At 40.2% G+C, this 21,727-nt stretch overlaps 1 protein-coding gene across 1 annotated transcript in view; it reads right to left on the minus strand.

Annotated features, from left to right (window-relative positions):
- The window catches only part of RABGAP1L (RAB GTPase activating protein 1 like), a 196,453-nt gene extending 187,261 nt beyond the window's left edge, over positions 1-9,192 (minus strand). Inside the window, exons 1-6 of the mRNA XM_056867417.1 lie at positions 9,058-9,192; positions 6,773-6,956; positions 5,702-5,912; positions 4,709-4,883; positions 1,998-2,158; positions 881-991 (exon numbers count right to left, since the gene is read on the minus strand). Coding sequence (XP_056723395.1) covers positions 881-991; positions 1,998-2,158; positions 4,709-4,883; positions 5,702-5,912; positions 6,773-6,956; positions 9,058-9,192 — 977 coding nt within the window. The remainder of the gene's footprint in view (positions 1-880; positions 992-1,997; positions 2,159-4,708; positions 4,884-5,701; positions 5,913-6,772; positions 6,957-9,057) is intronic.
- Positions 9,193-21,727: the final 12,535 nt, after the last annotated feature.

The raw sequence follows: 21,727 nt of genomic DNA on the forward strand, positions 1-21,727 counted from the left end.
ATTCTACAGCCGGCTCCTGCTACCTCTGCCTGCAGGGATGAAATGAGGACATTCTGGCTAAGAACTCCCCCACCCTGGTGCATTCTGGCCCTGCCTCCTTTAACCCCTCCATTGTCGCCACTTCTGCCCCCAGCCCTCTTGTAGTACAGAAGGAATACGTTTCTCCATGGCCCAGATGGAAAAGGGTTAACACAGTTTCTTGGGTGGTCCTAGCAGCTCCACAGCTAATAACTCTTTTGCAAGAGAGGGAAAAGGTTCCTTTTCTCGGCAAAACAAACTCACATCTGCCTTGAATAGAGGCTATCCCTGTCTGTTGGAGGGGGCGGATCACCAGTCTTAGATCCTTCTGAGCTAGAGATCTGCCAGGACCCATAAAGGGCCAGACCAAATGATTTCACGGACCTTAAACAGCCCCCAGGCCTGGCGTTCCCCACCCCTGGTTTATGCTTGCACAGTATCTTAAGCAAACCTGGTAGCCAAAACTCGATGGTCAATTGCTACTTGGAGTGACAGGGAAGCAAGCTAGGTAACAGCCACACACTGGCAAACTAGGACGTGACCCGTCCAACATTTTAGTAGGATTAACCCAACTAGCATAGCAGTGATACAGAAACCTACGAGATGACAGTTTCCCAATCCAGAACTCCAAAAGATGAGAGAAGGGCAGATTTATTCACACACAGTCTGTCAGGCATTGGCCTGGTATCCGGCAGCAGTTTTAACAACAAATCGACCTTAAAGCACCACCTGGCACTGCCGCCGGATACCAGGCCAATGCCTGACACAGTCCTTTAAGTATTTGTAACACAGCAAAACTGACAGAGCATTGAAGATATTAATACCACGCACTGTCATGTTTCCATTCAGTTTTGATCATTACCTTTCAATGGCTAATTCTTTGTTAGACATCTGCTGCACTGTGATCACAACTTTCTTCTCAACTCCCTGCTTTAGTTTGAAGAACAATTTCTCTCTGTCCTTTGGCACTGGGCTAAAGAGAAAAAAAAGTATGAGTGAAATCCCGTTAGAACACACATTTTACGGACTTCATAGACAAGAGGTCACGAATGCTAACAAAAACTACTGATGAAAATTTGAGTCCATCTGCTTCAGAAAAAAACAGATCATGAATGTAGAAATCGACAAAGTAAAGCCTAGATCTTTCAGGTAAACATCTCCCAGAAGAACATTCTGTTTACAAAACTGCAATGGCTGTACCACAAAGAAATTGGGCGCAAACAGAATTAAAAAGCTGGCTTGATAGAAATTTGTCGAGTTTTTACAGAAGCAATGACAGATGAAAATGGATTCTCATCTTTTTATTATGTGCGTGTGCAAAGTGCCATCAAGTCGCAGCCAACTTACGTGACTCCTTATGGGGTTTTCGAGGCAAAAGACTAACAGAGGTGGTTTGCCATTGCCTGCCTCTGCACAGCAACCCTGGTATTCCCTGGTGGTCTCCCATCAAAATACTAACCAGGGCCAACCCTGCTTAGCTTTTGAGCTCTGACGAGATCAGGCTAGCCTGGGCCATCCAGGTCAGGGCCTTTTTACTATAGTGGACCAAATACCTAACTGATTTTGTTTACTGCATGCTGCGGAACGCCTAACAATTAAATTTGAACCTGGAGAACAGTCTGAACATAAAAACTGAGAATGTAATAAATGCCGCTTCTTGACAAAAACAAGCAAAATAAGTGTTAACTGCACAGTTTTAACTAGCTGAATTATTAATAATAATACTGTTGTAAATGGAAGGAGTGAACAAGTGAGAGCCGGAATGGTGTAGTACTGAGTGTCAGACTGGCATCTCAGTAACCCAGGTACAAATCCTTACTCTGCCATGAAGCTTGCTGGGTGAACTTCAACCAGTCATTCTCTCATCCTCTCACCCTAACCTACCTCACAGGGTTGCTGTGAGGAAAACAGAACTACGTACTCCACCTAAGATCCCTGGAGGAAGGGCAAGATTTTAAAAAAGTAAATAAATACACTACCTGAAGTTTCCTTTACCGTCATCTTCTCTGACTTCCAAAGAAACATTGAAAGTGAACACATCACTGTCTGGAGTTGGGAAAATAGTATCCTTTACATGATCCGATTCATGTTTGCAAGAACGTTTGAATGCTGTTGAGAAGCTATACAAAATTCTGCTGACCTAAAATTGGATTCAGGGTTGGGGGGGGCAGAGAAACCAATTAATGTTATGAAACAAAGGTAAATGTACAGTTGTGATGTATTAGCGCAAGCGACCATTCTACACTATTAGGTAAAATTGTTTTTGCCCACAGAGAACCTCTTACTTGGTAAAGAAAGGGTACAATATCTTTTAATAGCTCTTCCCCTCCTAACAAGAAACTGGAAGCAAAAAACAAAACATGCCAGTTACATTTTTCTGCTAGGGAGTCATGTCACAACATTTCTTAAACTACCACCTTTCTTAAACTACAACCTATGTACCAGATCAAGTAATTAACAAAAATTCTAGATTTCTGAAGGACATAGGTTAATACCTGTCTGCAGCTAAATGTTTCCAAAGTTCAGTGAATCAGACAAACTTTTTTCAGAGTTGCTTTCAAATAGAAAAAGCCTTCTTAGAAGACAGGTTCTTATCTCTTAGAAACAGATGATAATCTATTATACTGGAGAGAGGATCTAATGCAACAGAATATATAAACTGAGGGGAGGGAGAACAATTTTTCCCCACTGTAAGGGTGGGAAATGGAAGATGCTGAATTGAAAATGAAGGGTTTTTTTCCCGGGGGGGAACCCTGTCGACTAGGAGTAAAGCAGCCAATCACAGCCTGAATTTATCACAGATTATCAGATGTGCGAGGAGCGCTGCAGCCCTGCAGCTCTGAAGTCTGCACCCCATCTGGTGCCAAGGGCAATCCTAAGAAGGAGGATCAATTGGCTAAAGCTTAAGATTTCTAATTATTTATACAGAGCTTTCTGGAGTGTGCAAAAGGAAGACTGCATCTGAGAGAGAGCAAAGAGCTTAAAGTCACATAACTCGCTTGTACTGATTCAATCGCTCACTGGGAGCTGTCTGGACCCACTCTCTCTGAATCCTTTACTCTTGACTGGATTTTGCTTTTATCTGCATTCCACTATGTAAATGTAACACATCTACATCCTGGGACTCTAGGCCTTCTGGCCTCTCTTAGAAATAAATCCCATCCCTGCCCTTCTATTGTTTGTGGTTCCCAGTCCGTGCGCATATATATCTGCCTACTAAACATAACACTTTGATGAAACCAGCTCTAGGTCATGAAAGTTTATGCCACAATAAAATTCATTAGCCTTTAAGGAGCCATAAAGCACAGCATTGCTGAAGTTAAGCAGGTGTGGACCTGATCATTAATCTGGATAGGAGACCACTGGGAACCCCAAGTGTGTATATTGTAAGAGCAACTACTCAGGCATCTTTCTTCAGAGATTTTCATTCATGACTCATCTGATTAGAAATGTAAAAACAGCCAGGAGGGATGCTGACTACACTCACAGTGCCAAACCAAACCTTCAGAAATAAGGGATGATTAGAAATTCCTAAGTCTGAAATAAGAGTCATCTGTAATGTTATATGGACAGCCAACGTGGGGTAGTGGTTAAGGTGTCAGACTAAGATCTGGGAAACCCAGGTTCAAATCCCAACTCACACCATGGAAGCTTGCTGGGTGACCTTTGGCCAGCCACACACTTTCAGCCCTGACCCTGGCTAGTATTTGGACAGAAGACCTTCAAGGAATACCAGGGTTCTGACAGGGAGGCAGCCAATGGCAAACTACCTCCAAACATCTCTTGCCTTGAAAATCCTACGGGGTCACAATAAGTCAGCTGTGACTTGACAGCAAAATAAACAAACAAACACTATGGTACATGTACTGTGTCCCCTATGACCAACTTATCTGGGCTAAGGGACTACTTTAAAAATAACGAACATCAAGCAAACCTAACCACACCATTTTGTTATGAACCTTGAGCAACAAGTCAAAGAAGCTCTTATAGCGGGAAACTGAGTTCAGAAACATGCCCTTACAAAGATGCCAAAGCACAAGGATTTATCTTTCACAGAATTCAGCAGGGCAGTTTGTTAGTCTGCTGTGGAATAATCAAGAAGCTTCAAAACAAGAGCCTGCTTCATCACATGCATGAAGTGAACTCAGTCTGCAGATTATTTTGTGTGTCTAACATGATGCAAGAGGTCTTCTAAGTTATGCACAAAAACTGTCAAAGGTTTCTTGCATTTCAAGACCTTCTACCCTATTGTGTTCATTTTTTTGTTTTTTACACACCCAGGAAAAGGAAAAAAACAGTGGTGCAGTGGAAAAAAGAGTTGTTTTATTCTAATGCACTTAATATAAATAGGGGCGGTATATTGGAATAAAGAAACTCTTTTTTCCACTGTACCTTTTGTTGTTCTTTTGCTCCATCTTTGGTGTGGCCATCTTCCCCTGCATCTTTACACACCCACCTATCTGCACTGTGGTTTCACTTCATGCATTTGATGAAGGAACCTTTGGCCTAGGAAAGCTCATGCTTCAATAAACCTACTTAGATTAAGGTTCCACAAGACTTCCTTGAATTTCCTACCACTGAATACTTTGAAAACAATGTAAAACTTTATCCTGATCTCCCCAAACGCACATTAAGTGTTTGAAATATGTCCATTAAAACATTTAAAATAATAATTCTGGATTCTACTCACTGCCTCCTTAATTTCACAGGAGAAGACATGAATCTGGAACTCTTCAGTGCCAGAGGAGCTTTCAGTAAATGCAAAGCAGTCACATTCCGAAGTCCCATTTTGCCCACGGACACAGAACAATACTTTGTAGATCGGGAAAGAAGCAATTTCTGTACTACTGGACTGATCTATTATTCTAAACAAGAAGAAAAAATGGCAAGAACTTTATAAAGTCAATAAGATGAGGATGACTTGCCACTTCTGATACGCAAAGAAAGAAAGAGATCTTATTTATTCAAGACACTCAGAAACGTGGACACGTAAAAGTCAGATCATTAAGTAATCTGCATAGTTTTATTCAATTTAAGCTATCAATATTAAGTTTTGTGAGATTTTAAACTTTTTTTAAATTTATCATGTGTCAATAAGATGTCATCTGAAACATCTTAAGAGCCAACATTCATCAGAAAATTATACTTCACATTTTTACCCAAATGGCATAGCAGTCTTGTAGCTAATATGTAAATGTCTCTTAGTTAATGTGTAAGGAAGAACAGGTTTTTGAAAAATATGTCTTCTGTATACAATCTACTGTATTCTTAAATGCTGTATTCCACATACTGTCATATTCCCTCTCTCACTGGAATAGTTTTCAATATCATAAATGTAAATAATAAAAATTAGTTTACAGTAGGAAGCTAAAAAAATAACTTTTTTTGCCATGCCCTCCCTCCTCCAGCTGTGGTGGTGTTCTTTTGAACACTATACACAAAAATGAAACAGAAAAGACAGAATGGCCCACTTTACTAATGCAGGTATGATAACACAGTGTTATAATTAATATATTAAATATATGACTATGCATATCTATTTATGTTGTTAACATTTATTGATCATGTTGTGCTAATATTGGAAGACACTGCAAGAAATGAAGGGTTGAAAGAACATGGTACAGTAAGAACATGGTACAGTAAGTAGATATATTGAATAAAGAGACAAACAAATGTAGCTCACCTAACAGAGCCATCAGGGATATTTGGAACATATAAAGTTACAGGGGAAGGTGAATGACTTGAGTTTTTCAGAGCCGCCATGGCGTGCAATGCCTCCGATTCACTGCGAGGAGCAGTCACTTTCATATATCCAAGATACATCAATTTGTTAAATAACACGCTGTCTTCTTCTGAGGGTACAGTAGGGGAATAGGGTCCTGGTGGTAAAACTTCTGAAATTGAGAGAAATTCAAATGTTAGCCACATTTTTTTCCTTTCCTTGCAGCAGTCATTTGTACCCAAAGTCATCCTAACTGCATTATTATGCTTGAAGGATATTGGGACACAGCCCTTCCACATACCATGGCTTACTCCAATGCAGCCCCAGCACTGGGCCTCTACAACTTCTCAAGCTTTGACCTCAACCAGCAGAGTTTAGTATACTTTAAAAACACCTTCTTTGCTCACAATAGTGCCTAATATTTCCTGTTTACTTGCATGTACTATTTTTAAACAGCAAAGAGGTGCATTTGGCAGCATCTCCACAGTTAAAGAACTTTCTTGTGGATGCTCAAAAACTAAAGCTGAGTATTTTCTTTAAGGGGGCCTTAGTTTGCATTTTCTTTCAGCAGCAAGAGAAAAACAAAAGGGGGAAGTATTTTTATTTGATACATTTTTACAATGCAAGGTGCCACAGGACTCCTGGTGGTTTTTAATCTTTTTTTCTTTTACTTTTAGTATTGCTATTTTACCTGCTTTAACAGCATATTGTTAGGTATTTTTTTCCAGGGTATAACTTTGCCTATGTTAGCTGATTACATTTTCATGTAAAGTCAGCCCATGAAAAGTTTACACTGGGCCAGTTCACAGAAAATATTCGTGCACTGATCACTGTCCATTTCAGTCACAAACAATAAAATGTAAAAAAATACCCCAGAAACACCAAACTAAGAAAATTTGTTTAGATGAGAATGGCATTTTCAATTTTTCTTTTACAGAACAATAAAACCCAGATCTCCCAGTTTTCCCACTTCTACCTCCACTCGCCACATTCTTCCTTAGATATTAATTAACAAAAATATTTTAAAAATACCTGTGGTACAAGGATCAAGTAGAAGATGCATAGAAGGCTGACTATCAGAAACATATTCAAGTGACTGCCTGCAATCACCACTCAAATGTTCACAATCAAGAACATCCCATTTCTGACCCTTATCAGAATCTTTCAGTATCTCTTCCGTTGCTTTCTCCATTTGTTCATCTTCATTTGGAAACATCTATATAGGGACACATGCACACAATTTTTTTTCCAATAAAACCATTCAGTAAGCAACAGTATTCCATACGTTTACAAATCGGTTATCCAGTGTGGTGTACGTGTAGTCTGTTTATTTATTCAGTGTGGTGTTGTACGAGGGTCTGGGAGACCCAGGTTCAAATCCTCACTCTGCCAAGGAAGCTTGCTGGGTGACCTTGAGCCAATCACGTGCATACACACACACTGCCTAACCTACCTCACAGAGTTGTTGTGAAGATAAAAAAGAGGAGAGCAGAATGATTGCTTTGGGTTCCCACTGTGGAGAAAGGCAGGGTATGAAATCAATCAATAAAACCTGGTTCAACCTTTTATTGGTCCAACATTCATACTACGTCAAATTTTAACACAAAGTTATAACAAAAGAACCTAACCATGCAGCTAATATCACGTTTACTAGTTTTGGGTACCTAATATTTTAAATAAATGGCTGCCTTGATTAAGAAGAAGAATTGGTTTTTATATGCCGACTTTCTGTGCCACTTAAGGAAGAATCATCGTCACTTCCCCTCCCCACAACAGACACCCAGTGTGGTAGGTGGGACTGAGAGAGTGTAACTCGCCCAAAGTCACCCAGCTGACTTCGTGTGCAGAAGTGGGAAAACAAATCCAGTTCATCAGACTAGCGTCCACCGCTCATATGGGGAAATGGGGAATCAAACCTGGTTCTCCAGATCACCGCGCCAAACCACCGCTCAAATATGCACACGATAAAAACATGGCAGAAAATATGAGGACATTGTGTTCCCCACTTCTGATGGAGTTCAGCTGATCCTTGCTGAGCCTTGGGGTTATACTGGACCCAACTTTATTGCTGGAGAAGATCAAGACTAGACTACTGCAATGCACTGTACATTGGTATTCCCTCAAAATCAATTCTGAAACTCATGTTGGTGCAGAATGCCCCAGCTCAGCTATTATCAGGAGCTAGATGGAGCATGCATATTACTCCCCATCTTACAGGCACTTCACTGGCTGCCCATCAGTTACTGGGCTCAATTTAAAGTATTGGCTATCACATTGGCTAAAGTATATCACATACAATGCCCTTCATGGCCTTGGACCCTCATATCTGTGAGACCGCCTCTCTCCCTATGCTCATTGCTCATTGGAGCAGGGTCTTCTGCAAATGGGCAAAATCAACAACTGCCAGTACATGAGAGCTAACGTGGTATAGTGGTTAAGAGTGATGGTCTGGAGCAGTGGACTAATCTAGAGAACCGAGTTTGATTCCCCACTCCTCCACATGAGCAGCGGTCGCTAATCTGGTGAACCAGGTTGGTTTCCCCACTCCTACACATGAAGCCAGCTGGGTGACCTTGGGCTGTTCACAGCTCTCTTAGAACTTTCTCATCCCCACGTACCTCACAGGGCGTCTGTTGTGGGAGGGGAGGGGAAGGTGACTGTAAGCTGGTTTGATTCTTCAGTAAAGTGGTAGAGAAAATCGGCATATAAAAACCAATTCTTCTTTTTCATGTGCCTTCTCCATGGTGGCCCCCACCTTGTGGAATGGCCTGCCTGAGGAGGTCAGGAAGGCTCCCACTCTCATGGCTTTCCCCAAACTATGCAAAACTGAATTATTAAAGAGGGCTTTTCTACACAGGACGTAGACTTGCACTGTGCTAATGATTCACAAAGTTACTCAGAAAAATTATTAGGGACTGTGGTTTACACTACTATGTATAGTTTGTTGAAACTAGGATCCTGCTATAGAATTTTGCAACATTTAATGTGTCATGTTCAGACCTATGCTTTGCTTCAGTTCTGTTTGTAAACCTCTGGCTGGTTCTACAACCTTAATACTATTACATTGTTTATTGAATGTCCCCTCAGTTGATTGTATTCACTCATTCTGTGCAATTCGGCTTGAGTCCAAGTGAGAAAGGTGGAGTATAAATAATATAAACAAACAAACAAACAATTCTTCCCATTTTATTACAAGCATATTTTGAATTAATTCAGGCATATTTTAAGACTGATCATGGCACTCATGGGAGATAAAAGAAACTCAGAAGTTGTTGAAAGTAGCTTTTGATTAAATTTGCAAGATGAGAAAGTGTTACCTTCAACTGGAATTTCTCATCTTTTTCAGATGGATCCTCAGTCTGTTTGTTAACCAAGACATATTCTTCATGATTTAACACTGATACAGTTTCAGAAGAAAGATTGGCTTTGTCAAAGGAAGATCCAACTTCCATTTCAGAATTATGATCCCTTCCTGTGTCATAAACCAGAACCAAATGCAAAAATTCCATAGTTAACACTGGAATTAAAGCAATTTATCCTTTTGTGGTATTAAAAACTCAAAAGTTATTGTAAAATTATGAACTGAATATTCAACAACATTATACAAAGAATCCTGCCCAACAGAACAGTTTCCAAAGATAGATACACTCTTCTCTAACATACAATACATTTAAGGCTCGATATAGACATACACACACACACATATAGAACACCAAAATCAACAAACAGAAAACAGAGGGTAAAGTGATAAAAAGGCATTTATGGGGATTTATGGACAAGAAAAGAACGACTAGCAAGGGACAAAGTAATCTAAACATGACTATGCAACAGCAACAAGGCTTTTCAAATTGACTGTCTATACAGCAGTTTTTCATTTTTTTCCAATAAAAAAAATAGCCTCCTACCTGTATGGCCAAAGTAAATAAATTTACTTAGGAATACATTTATTTAGGAAACTGACTTAAAACATGATCTTATCTTGCTGCAGTGCCTCATATGTTTCATGGCTCCTCCAACCCTCAGCAGTGGGGAGGCCCAAGGTGATGCCAGAGAGAGGGCAAGTCAGGGAAAACTAGTTTCCCTGAACTCTCCCCATTTTGTAGAAGCTTGGATCCAAACTAAATATGAACAACTACCTTTTAACTAAGCAATTAGGAAAATATAAAAGTGTGTTCATTAAATGGAAGAGAGAATGCAACAGTTTCCTAGGTGAGCATCCTGGGTAAGAATATCCAGATGCTACCACAGATAATACTTTATTGGTTCTTATAGGTTATCCGGGCTGTGTGACCGTGGTCTTGGTATTTTCTTTCCTAACGTTTCGCCAGCAGCTGTGGCAGGCATCTTCAGAGGAGTAACACTGAAGGACAGTATCTCTCATTGTCAAAGTGTGTTGGAAGAGTAATATATATAGTCAGAAGGGGGTTGGGTTTGAGCTGAGTCATTGTCCTGCAAAAGAACCAAAGGTAATGTGCTAATTATTGTCCTGTAAGTATCAAGGTAATGTGCTAATTAGGGTGTGGTATGTTAATGTGGAACCATTGTATCCTGAAGTGATCTGTTAACATGTGGAATCCAAAACTAATCTGCATGACTATTGTGGACTGTAGTCTTTGTTAGTCTGGAGTTTTTCAGGACAGGAAGCCAAGCCTGAAAAACTCCAGACTAACAAAGACTACAGTCCACAATAGTCATGCAGATTAGTTTTGGATTCCACATGTTAACAGATCACTTCAGGATACAATGGTTCCATATTAACATACCACACCCTAATTAGCACATTACCTTGATACTTACAGGACAATGATTAGCACGTTACCTTTGATTCTTTTGCAGGACAATGACTCAGCTCAAACCCAACCCCCTTCTGACTATATATATTACTCTTCCAACACACTTTGACACTGAGAGACACTGTCCTTCAGTGTTACTCCTCTGAAGATGCCTGCCTCAGATGTTGGCAAAACATCAGGAAAGAAAATACCAAGACCATGGTCACACAGCCCGGATAACCTACAAGAACTGATGAACTCTGACCGTGAAAGCCTTCGACAATAATACTTTATTCCTCACCACACACATACAGAGATTAAAATAAAAAAAAACACAAAGAAAGTGTCTCTTCATCCAAAGGTGTGGGAGAAATACAAATGAAGATACAATTGCTAGGATGTACTTGTGTAAATGGACTGATTTTGCAATTTTCCATAGGCCCTATCTGAACATCCCACACAACTCAACTGCAACTTTTAAGAATGTTGAACAGCATATAAGCAGTGTTAAATGTATGAAAACCTACTTCTTGTTGCAGCAGACACACCTCAACTTCTATCCATGTCAGGGCTCAAACAATACCAAAGATCCAGGGGGGCGGGGGCACACCTGAGAAATGAAAATAAAACATGACAGAATTGTAAGTGTGAAAATGTAAACCTTCCATTTCAAGCATGCAATTTATAAAAGTGAGTTTCTGTCCAAGATTCCAGACTACTAAAAAATAAATCCTTAACAAAACTAACAGAACAGATGTTGAGAAGGGACCAAGTTTAAACCATTTATTTCCAACTATCGTCCACAGTTTATCATATTTTTCAAAATTCATGCAGTGAACATAATCGTCAACCTTGTTTACTTCAATAACCCATGGGGACCAGTTAGTCTAATTTTTTTTTAAAGCAACCTTAATTACAAGAATCTGATCTCCTTCCAGCAAAATATTTGGAGTTTTATCAAAGGGGGGAAATAGATTGTAGGCTTTTTAAAATTTTCAGCATCTGCTTCATTCTGCAGCAGTGATTTTATGTTCAATAATGATGTAGTTCTAAGTAAAGAATATCTTTATTGGCAACTGAACTGGGGAGCTGAAGAATCCCAGCTACATTTGCTGCATTTAGACAGAACAAATCTGTTGGCTCATAATGAGAATAAAGCACAAGGTGCTAATTTGTGTGCTTCCCACACACACACCCTGTCTGTGAAACTGGGTGTTCTCCCCAAATCGAGCCGTTTGGCTTGCTTTTCCCTGCTGCTGCTTTTATGCGCCTTTTTGAGGGTTTGCCAGGAGGAAAGGGGCCCAAAGATTTGCTCCTTGTCCCCCGACATGAGCTCTTCCGAGGCTCTTTCCCCGCTTTCCGACATTGTCTCCGAAGGAGAAGGAGGGGGATTGAAACAAGAAAAGGGGGGAGAACAAACAAGCAAGGCTGCCGGGTTCACAAGGAAGACAGACCAAAATGAGAGAAATAAAAAACGGACAGGAAGAATGAGCAGTAGGTTTGGTAGAGAATTGTTAGTAAGGGGGAAAGAAGTTTGCTATGGAGCTAACTCCTAACACTGCTTCTCCCTCTGAGGCAGGAGGAGAACTGGGGATAAGACAATAAAGAGGTAATCTAAATAAAAATGACATGTTGACAAAACTGCTTCAAGGACAGGCTGTAACTTTTTCTTCATAGGATAAAAATTTGTTCATAATGACGAAATACTGCTGTATAAATAACAGAAAAGGTGTCTGAAATAGAAATTGAAAGTAAATTAACAGTCTTTTATTCCAGTTTGATTATTCCAAGGCATTCTAAATTATAGGACTGGCAAAGATATGGCAAGTGCCAGCTTACTCAGAATTATAATTGCAGTAAACTCATCTGTTGCTAGAAGGACACATCATATGTCACCCTTCCAATGTAGTGACCTCATGCTACATAATTTGAATCCAGTGGCATCTTAAAGACCAACAAAAAATTTCCAGGGAATAAGCATTCCTGAGTCAAAACTCATCAGATACCCAGATGCCACATAAGCGACTGTGACTACAAAATTATTACTTTAACTAGCTCAGCTGCTTTCACTGCACATTCTATTTCATGCAATAAATAGCACACAGCTCATAAGAAACAGCCCCGTTCTTACCTGAAGCGGCATTTGAGGTCATGGGGCCAGGAGCATGGCTTTCCGCAGGGCCAAGACCATGGCTTTCCACAAACCATACAAAACTGAATTATTGAAGAGAGCTTTCCTACACAGGTAATAGAGTTGCCCTGTACCAAATGATTCACAAAGTTGCTTAGATAAATGATTAGGGACTGTAGTCTATGCTACTGTGTATAGATTACTCAAACTAGGATCCTACAATGTAATTTTTGTATCATTTAATGTGTCATGTTAAGACTTATGCTTTGCTTCAGCTTTGTTTTTAGATTTCTGACTGGTTTTACAACCCCAATCCTACTGTATTGTTTACTGAATACTGCATCCAGTTGATTGTATTGACTAGCTCTACAATCCAAATCCTATTTTATTATTCACTGAATTTCCCATTGTGTTGCTTGGACTACACGTTACGTAAATGAATAGAAATAAATAAATAAATGAGGACATCATGCCATCACACAATCAACTAAATTTGCCTTCCAGAAGGCCAACAAACATGGCATCATCCTCACCTTCTAGAAGAGGGAGGTCCATAACCAAGCGTCAGCAGCTGAAAAGTCTTTCCATGACTCCTCACTGATCTTACCCAAGACAAGGCAGGTTATCACAGGAAGGCCTTACTTACTGATCTCAGGGCGCGATATGTTGATGTGGGAAAAGGCGGGCTTTAATGCACAGGGGGCCCAAATCATATGGCTTTAAAGATCAAAACCAATACCACTGAGTCCATAAACAAATTGGTAGGCATCACATCTGTAACAGAACAAGTGTTGAATATTCATTACAAGACCCGTAAGGACCCTAGCTACAGTATTTTGCAACAGCTGAAGCTTCTGAACTGTTCTCAAGAGCAGCACCGAATAGACCATGTTGTAATACTTTAATCTGAATTTTATCAAAACACACAGGATGATGGCTAGATTGGTCTTCTGCAGGAACAGCTGCTGTTGCTAAACCAGCCTAAGCTGGAAAACAACCTCTGGCAACTTCTGCCATGTGCCTCTCCAAAGGACAGTGAGGCATCGAGGAATACCCCCTAATCATATGCCTGCTCCTTCAGGGAGAGAATCCTGCTGTCCCAAACAGGCTCCTTCAGGGAAAAAATCCTGCTGTCCCAAAATTGCATTAAATATTAATTTATTCACCCACATCCAATCCATCGCAGCCTCCAAACACTGGTTCAGTACTACCACCATCTCCTTGGACTCAGATGGAAACAGAGATGGCTGTGCAACATCTGTGTATTTGCTGCACTCTGCCACAAATCTCTGCATAATATCTCTAAGCAGTTTCATGCAGCTGTTACCTTGAGAGAGCTCATATGCCAATGCCTTGAATAGCAATACTCCAGCAACCCCTTCTGGAACATGACCTCCAAAATCAGATTAAAATCAAAGCAGGACAGTACCTGCCAGGCTCAGGAAGATACAGTGGTTGATTGTACTGAATGCTACTGAGAGGTCCAGGAGAACCAACAGGTTTCGGCACACTCCCTCAGCAGCAGACTGGTACAAATCAAGCAGGGTGACCAGGGCAATTTCCATACCTTTATCAGGTAAAGGGTCCAAATAACCATTTTCATACAGTGCTTTGCTAGACAGCCCAAAAGTTGTTCAAATCAGTTAAATCTAGAGATGACTTCTTTCATAACAGTCTTACTACTGCCTAATCTTAAGGAGCCGACTGTCTGGAAAGACACTTTTTACCAGGAAACAGCCATTGAGCCAAGCCTTCCCTTTCACAGATTTTACGAACCCTGAAGGGCATGGATCTAGGGGCCAGGTAATAGATTTCCTTTCTACAAGAATCCCGGCCTTGTCTTCAGGTTGCAACATTTTAAAGGCATCCATGTGAACACAACAGAAGGAAACCACAGGGACATTCAGCATCCTGGTAGCCCATGTAGCACAGGGAAAATGGGGAAGAGCCTGCCAACTGGCCAACATTGGACTTTGTTCTTCTACTGCTCCACAAGCATCTAAGGCACAGCCAAGCCAGAGGGATCCATTAATTCTTTCTGCAAGCCCAGATGAAGAAAGCCTGTCACTACCCTAAAGAGCGTCAATGAACAGCACTGTGAGACCACAATGATAGTTAAGCATTGTTTCTCAGCCACCCACTAAATATGCTCTAAAATGGGCTCTAGCCTTCGGTCGACCTCAGCAAAATTCTTTTTCCACAGTCACTCTACTTATTGTCCCTGCTGTTTCATTGCCCCTAGTTCTTCTGTATGCCATGGAGATAAAAAAGAAATGGCCTCCATGAGACACTATTAAGGAATAACCATATTTCTGCACAAAAGGCCTCGATTCCCGAGGCTGACTCTTCAATATTACTGCCAGACGTATCTCACCACCAAGTTCCCCCAGAGTTGTCAGGAAACCAATCAGAGCTATCATTCCCCAGAGTTGAACCATTTTAATAGCCCACCACCACTATTACAGGGGCTATGAGCCTCCAAAAGCTTTAAGAACAAAAACAATTTTTAATCAACAGTTTATTCTAATTATAAAAATACTTAAGCTGACTGCTATTTTGAAACAGTTCAATTATTTAAAAAAATGTAATCGACTACTATAACTTTTAAACATGTGTTCAATCCACTAAGTGAGCTAACTTCCACTAGACAAAATTCTTTCCAACCGAGGAAAGAAGAACCTTACATTGGAAGCTCTCCAGTTGAATATGCCTCACTTTGTAGAAGGGAACCACTGGACCCAACCTAATGTTAGGCAAGTTTTCTATAAATGTGAATGATTCATAAAGAGTTCTCTTCAGCTTTCATTCTGGAACAGTCTATAGTTAAAAAGGCTTTTAAAAAATTGAATTAAAACCTAACAGATCAAAATAAACTTAGAAGCTGAACATCTAAGCAAAATTTACATTTCAGTAAAACAGGATAAAATTAAGCACAGGAAATAAATGACACAAGTGCAAACTAGCTGACTAATAATCAATGTGATACACTTACAATATAGATTACATTCTAAAGTCCAGAATTCTTGGCCACAAGAAGGTGATTTTTGACCTGCAGTTCCCCAAATATGATGGAAGTAATCCAACAATCTCCTTCTCTTGTCAAGTCACAGTTCAAGGACTCAAATGACATGTGCACAGAGAAGGACAACACAAAAAAATATAGCCGTAAAGATCAAGAGACAGTTTTCTTTGTGCGTAAAGAGGCAGAAGTAGATTGCACATGCCAGAGCCTAAAGTATTGGTTAGGCTCATGCAAAGGGCTAATATAAATGTATTTTAAAAATGATCTCTGAACAGCCGTACCAAACTTTGAACGCTCAGTTTGAACAGCACTTTACCAAACAGCATTGGCATAGTATTTAATCTCAAGGTTTTAACACAATAAAACCACCAGGATTTAATAAAAATAGTTTTTCCCCCTAATCTGGGAGTGGGGGGATGTCCCACTTTAGGATATTAACATGCCCTATTTTATTACTGTTCTAACTATACATACCACAAGATGTTCACACATAAGGTTCCATAGTCAACCCTGCAGAATCTCAATTTCAGCAGTTTAAAATACCCTAGACTAGAGGAACCAACGGTCTGATGCAGTATAAGGCAGCTTCATGTGATCACATATTCAAATCGAGACTGAGACCATGCTCAGGGTTGTGTGCATAAATTGCAGAAGTGAATGAAATAGTCTTTCAGAGACATATTTGTCACACTTTGTCACAAGTCACACTTAAGCAGTGACTTGTTAAAGGGAAGAATTTTCGCTAGTAGGATTCTGCTTCCTCACACAGTAGAAAGGACGTCAGCTGAGAATGGCACATCGAATGGGATAACAGAGTAACAGCTCCCACATGTGGAAGAAGAGGGCAGGAAACACACTACAGCATCAGATGGGAATTTCCATTCCCAACTAACCGAGTGTTCTCAAAAGTAACAGGTGGGTGCTACCTCCAGCTAGACTGATGCGGAAATCTATGAGACTTGGGATGTAACAGGCAGGGAACAACCAAACGTTTTCTCACAGATTGTAAACCGGTTTGATTCTCCTTAAAAGGTAGACAAAGTCATCATATAAAAACCAACTCTTCTTCTATTCCTTATTTCATGATGAAAACCATTGGACTATAATGTATCTTAAATAGATTTTCCCCAAAAAAGAATTTTATTTTTAAAAATCTGATTAAAATTTTAAAAATCTAATTTTAAATTTTTTTAAAAAAGAACATTGATTTTTTAAATCTATCCTCTGGTCTGTGATTGGGGCTTCTCCCTGCCTCCTCTACAGGTTGACTTAATCTACAATTTGAACCTGGGACCTCATGCTTTTCGGCATGGTCTTGTAACTAGACCAGTCCTGGTATAGGGATCTGGAGACTAGGAGAATAAGAATGCCTTTGGGTTCTTCTGATGTCCATATATTCTGTAGTTCTAGTCCTCCTTCCACTTCAATGCCTGTTGCTAGACAGTCAGCCATAAAGTAAGTTTAGTCTTAATGCCACACCACCCTAGCAGGAACCTAATCTTCTGTACTGCATCTCAGTGCTTTATCACAATGAGGAAGATCGAATCTTGGACTTCTCACCATGAAGGTTCCTTCTGCTCTGAGGTTTGGAGGGCATCTTCAAGGTGGGTGATTCCCATTGCTTACTCAGGGAGGCAGGAACAAAACAACTTCCTGTCTCCTCTGAGGGAATCGACTCCTCCTCATCATTTTGGAAACTTCTCAAGCTAGGAATGGACAGGAAGGAACCAAGGACAAACCAGAACCACAGAAACAATAGAACAGTGGAAACAGCAATCGGAAGAATCGAACAACCTCTGTCAAGAAACAGAACGTACAAAGAACAGCGCAACAGGAACAGGTGAGTTGGACGGATACTTTGATGCTAAGCTTATTTCCTTCCCTCTTTCAGAAGATCTGCTTGAAGAATAAACCACACTCCTTTTTTTTCTTTCTTTGTTCAGAAAAACAGAAAACAGAACCTTTATTGGCATTAACAGTAACAAAACAAACATGTAAAGCAGCTAGATATGGATCTAAAAAAGAATACACAGTTCATCGGTAAATATTATAATAAACAATTAAATGAGGGTTTCCCTCCTTCTTTCTTTCTCCTTTAGGACCTTGGCCAGGAACTCGGCTACTTGAGTGGTAACTTCAAAGCTTTTGTCATCCAATAAATGGGCTATGTTTCCAGTAGTCATTGCAATAGTAAATTGAGGAAGGGAGCTAATTAAGCTGCATCGAAGCTGTGTGAAAAGTGGACAGTACAAGAGAATATGTTGTATTGTGTCAGGTTCTTTGCATTGACACCTACAATATCTTGCTTCGCGTGGTATTCCCTTGTATCTACCACTAACAACAGCTGAAGGGAATATATTAAATCTGGCCAACAAAAATGCTCTACGGTGAGAGGGTATAGTTAAGTTAAAAAAATACTGGGCCATAGAGTTTGTTTGATAAGAAAGGCCTAAAAAACGAGGGGAGCAGATACCTTCAGCACCGGCTTTTATTATTTGGGAATCACTGTCCCATATCCTTTTTTGGATTGACCTAAAAATATATAATTCACTGGAATTGGACAAGGAATCAAGATCAATCCCGAGTGATCTGATCCTATTTAAGATAAGCCGAGACCATCTAGAAACAGTTGAGTCAGTATGTAAAGCTGCCAATAAACTACTTGGGGGGGGGATCGAAAATGAGAGCGTAACCAGTATTTGATAGTGATCCAAGCACCAGATTCTATCGTGTGCAGTCCCAGCTCAGCGCACAGAGAGAAATAACAAACAGAGTTTGTGACGCCAAGGATGCGTCTCAAAAAAACTGCCTTGAGACGCTCCACTTCTTTATTAAAACCCTGGATCCAAACTGGGATTCCATACAAAAGTTGCGGAATCACAGTGGCTTGGAAAATCTGTAAGGCGGCCGGAACAAAATGGTTACCCTTCTTATAGTAAAAACGAGTTATTGCAGCCATCTTATTTTTGGCCAAGGTTAGGGACTGATTACGGTGTGCAATCCATTTTAAATTATAATGAAAAGAGACCCCCAAATATTTGAACATTTTCACTTGTTCGATTTCTCTTCCCTCAATTTTCCAAACTGATTGCTTCCAAGTCTTAGAAAAAATCAGGATCTTGGTCTTATCAAAATTAATAGATAGAGAATTCCGTTTACAGAATAGGATAAAAGAAGCTAATAAACGTTTAAGACCCATCTTTGAAAGGGATAGGACTGCTGCGTCATCCGCATATAACAGAATAGGGACTTTCTCAGAGCTTAGCTTAGGTGCATGACCATCAGTATTAGCTAAAAAAGCAGGGAGATCTGAAATAAATAAATTAAATAAGGATGGTGCCAGTACACAGCCTTGCTTTACGCCCTTTGTCACCGAGATTTTTTGGGTTAAAAGGCTCCCCTCATCGAATCTAACTTGACAGGTATTGGATGTATGGAGGTTACGTAATAAAAACAAAAGGCGTTGGTCAAGGCCCATATGGCATAGTTTCTCCCATAAAATCTGTCTATCGACTGTGTCAAACGCTCTTTGAAGGTCGATAAAAGCAACATATAACTTTCCTCTAGGGAACTTAAGATATTTTTCTGCCAAAAATGCAAGAACTGTGCAATGATCTGTTGTAGAATGGTTAGGTAAAAATCCAATTTGCTCTTTCCCTGGGAGATTATGAAGGGCCATCCATTCAGATAATTTCTTGAGGAGATGCTTGGCATAGAGCTTTCCTATAATAGACAAAAGACTAATTGGTCTGTAATTTTCTGGTTTACTGGGATCACCTTTCTTAAACAATGGTATTATGATAGAATTCAGCCACGAATCTGGGAGGATACCAAATTTGTCTATAAGCGTGAAGAGGTGTGCGAGTGGCGGGGCCCACGAATCGGAATTACTCCTTAGGAGCTCTGCAAGAATACCATCGGGTCCTGGGGCTTTGCCCAATTTTAAGCTAATAATATGTTCTCTCATCTCGTCACAGGTGACAGGAGGCCATTCTGGTACATCAGGGGCTATAAAAGATTCTCTGATAGAAACCCCTGGGGACTTCACATTAAAAACATTAGAATAGTGCAAAAACCATGCCTGAGAATGAATTAAACTTGCAGAGTTGCCGCCAACCGAATAATTAAGTCCTGAAATTAGTGACCAGAAAGCTTTGCTATTTTTACTATTAAATGCTTGGAATAACTGCGACTATTTCTCCATAGCAAAAGCATGTTTTTTTCCGGCTAGCAAAATTTGGTACCCCTTTCTCTTTTCGCAGTACACTGAAGGGACCCAAGGTAACAGGCCTGAACGCATCAACTTAAACAGATGGCGAAGCTCTTTCTTTGCAGCAAGGCATTCAACATCAAACCAGGTGCTATTTAGGCATTTAGAGGACCTATGACTAATTGGTTGAGCAAAGTCACCAAGTCTGTCAACAATATTGTTATATATTGACAATGCCACCATTGGGGTTTCAGCATTTAGTAGTTCATTAAATAACTGCTGCCCAGTATCACTATGTATCCATTGCTGAATTTGGGTCGCAGTAGATGGAGACCATTTAATCCTCTTATACTTGCTGACAGTGTGATCCTGATCCTGGTTCGACAAAAAGGGCTTGGCAGGTTCACAACTAGTCTTAAAAGTCAGGAGCAAGGGTAGATGATCACTTTCTGATCGATTGCCAACTACATAATTGACAATGTGATCACTTAGGTCAGCTGAATGGACTGCAAAATCAACAACACTACAACCGCGCGGGGAGATATAAGTGTACTGGCCAAAGGGATCATATTGTAAAGAACCATTCAGTATACATAGATTAAAATTCACACAAAGTTCCACCAAATGATGACCAGTCTGATTTATAACAGAGTCTTTTGATGACCTAGGGGCTAAAAATGGGAATGGTATGAAATCTTCAGCATCCCATTTCATAAAATTAATTAACTGCATGTTATTATGGCCCAACCTGGCGTTAAAATCCCCGGCAAGTAAAAGGGCAGCTTCAGGTCTTGAATTTAAAAGTTTGTTCAGATAGGCATTTATTGTGTTCCAAACTGATGAGGATGCAGTACTGTCAATAAAAGGGGGAATATAAATATTAACTAATATAATTGACAGTTCCTTGGTGGGTAAGAGAAATGCCTGAGCGAAAGGGGGACAAGTATCTAGTTGCCTAACTTTAAATTTACAGGAGTTATTAACCAAACAACACAGGCCTGCTTTAGGGCGGCCCTTGATATTAGTTTTATGAGCTGGGAGGGCATATGAAGTAAAGCCATAATAAGAAATATTAGTAAGAGACCAGGTCTCCTGTAAAAAAATAATATCAAAACCCTTCAAAAAGTTTAGCAAGTCAGGATCCCTGCTTTTGCTTCCCCAGCCAGCAATGTTCCAAGATATAAAGTGACAGACTTGACCCTGAATTCTACACCTTTTTTTAGTATTAAAATTTAGTCAGTCTAGTTCAGATATTGTATTTAGGGCCCTGTTGTGTTCTGAACAAACACAGCCATTATTGGGGCATTGCAGATTATTTATCTCAGCATCACTATTCGGTGATATCGTTCCCACATTATCTATCTCTATCGTTCCCACATTATGGCCTCTTGAGGACTGCACTGATCTCGCTCTTGAAAGGGAGTCCCACTTCGTGTCCATTGTTTCTTGTGGCCGTGAGGTAAAAGATCGTTTTTGTGATCTTTGTTTTGCTAATTCCTCCTTCAGGCAGTCCAGTCTATCCATAATCCATTGTTGATCTTGATTGGATAGGTCAACAAAAGTCTCCTGAATACACTCTTCCATGTTATCAACTTCCGACAATAATTCAGGAGGGGTAGATACTAATTGAAGGTTTTGTGAGGTTGTGCTGTCCTCGGCCTCCTTCTGAATTCCAGCATCGGGCATAGCCTTCAGTTTGGTAGTATTTTCAGCCATGTAATGCTGGTTATGCATGGTCAGCCCGCTTTCCAAAATTGGCTGCGTATCCCAAGATATTAAATCATTTTGGGGGTTGTCGGTTCCCATCCTTTGGGGGGTGTCAGCTCCTATCCATTCCTCCTCCATGGAATCA

This window comes from Euleptes europaea, chromosome 2 (genome assembly GCF_029931775.1).
Source record: "Euleptes europaea isolate rEulEur1 chromosome 2, rEulEur1.hap1, whole genome shotgun sequence".
In the NCBI taxonomy this organism is placed as follows: Eukaryota; Metazoa; Chordata; class Lepidosauria; order Squamata; family Sphaerodactylidae; genus Euleptes; species Euleptes europaea.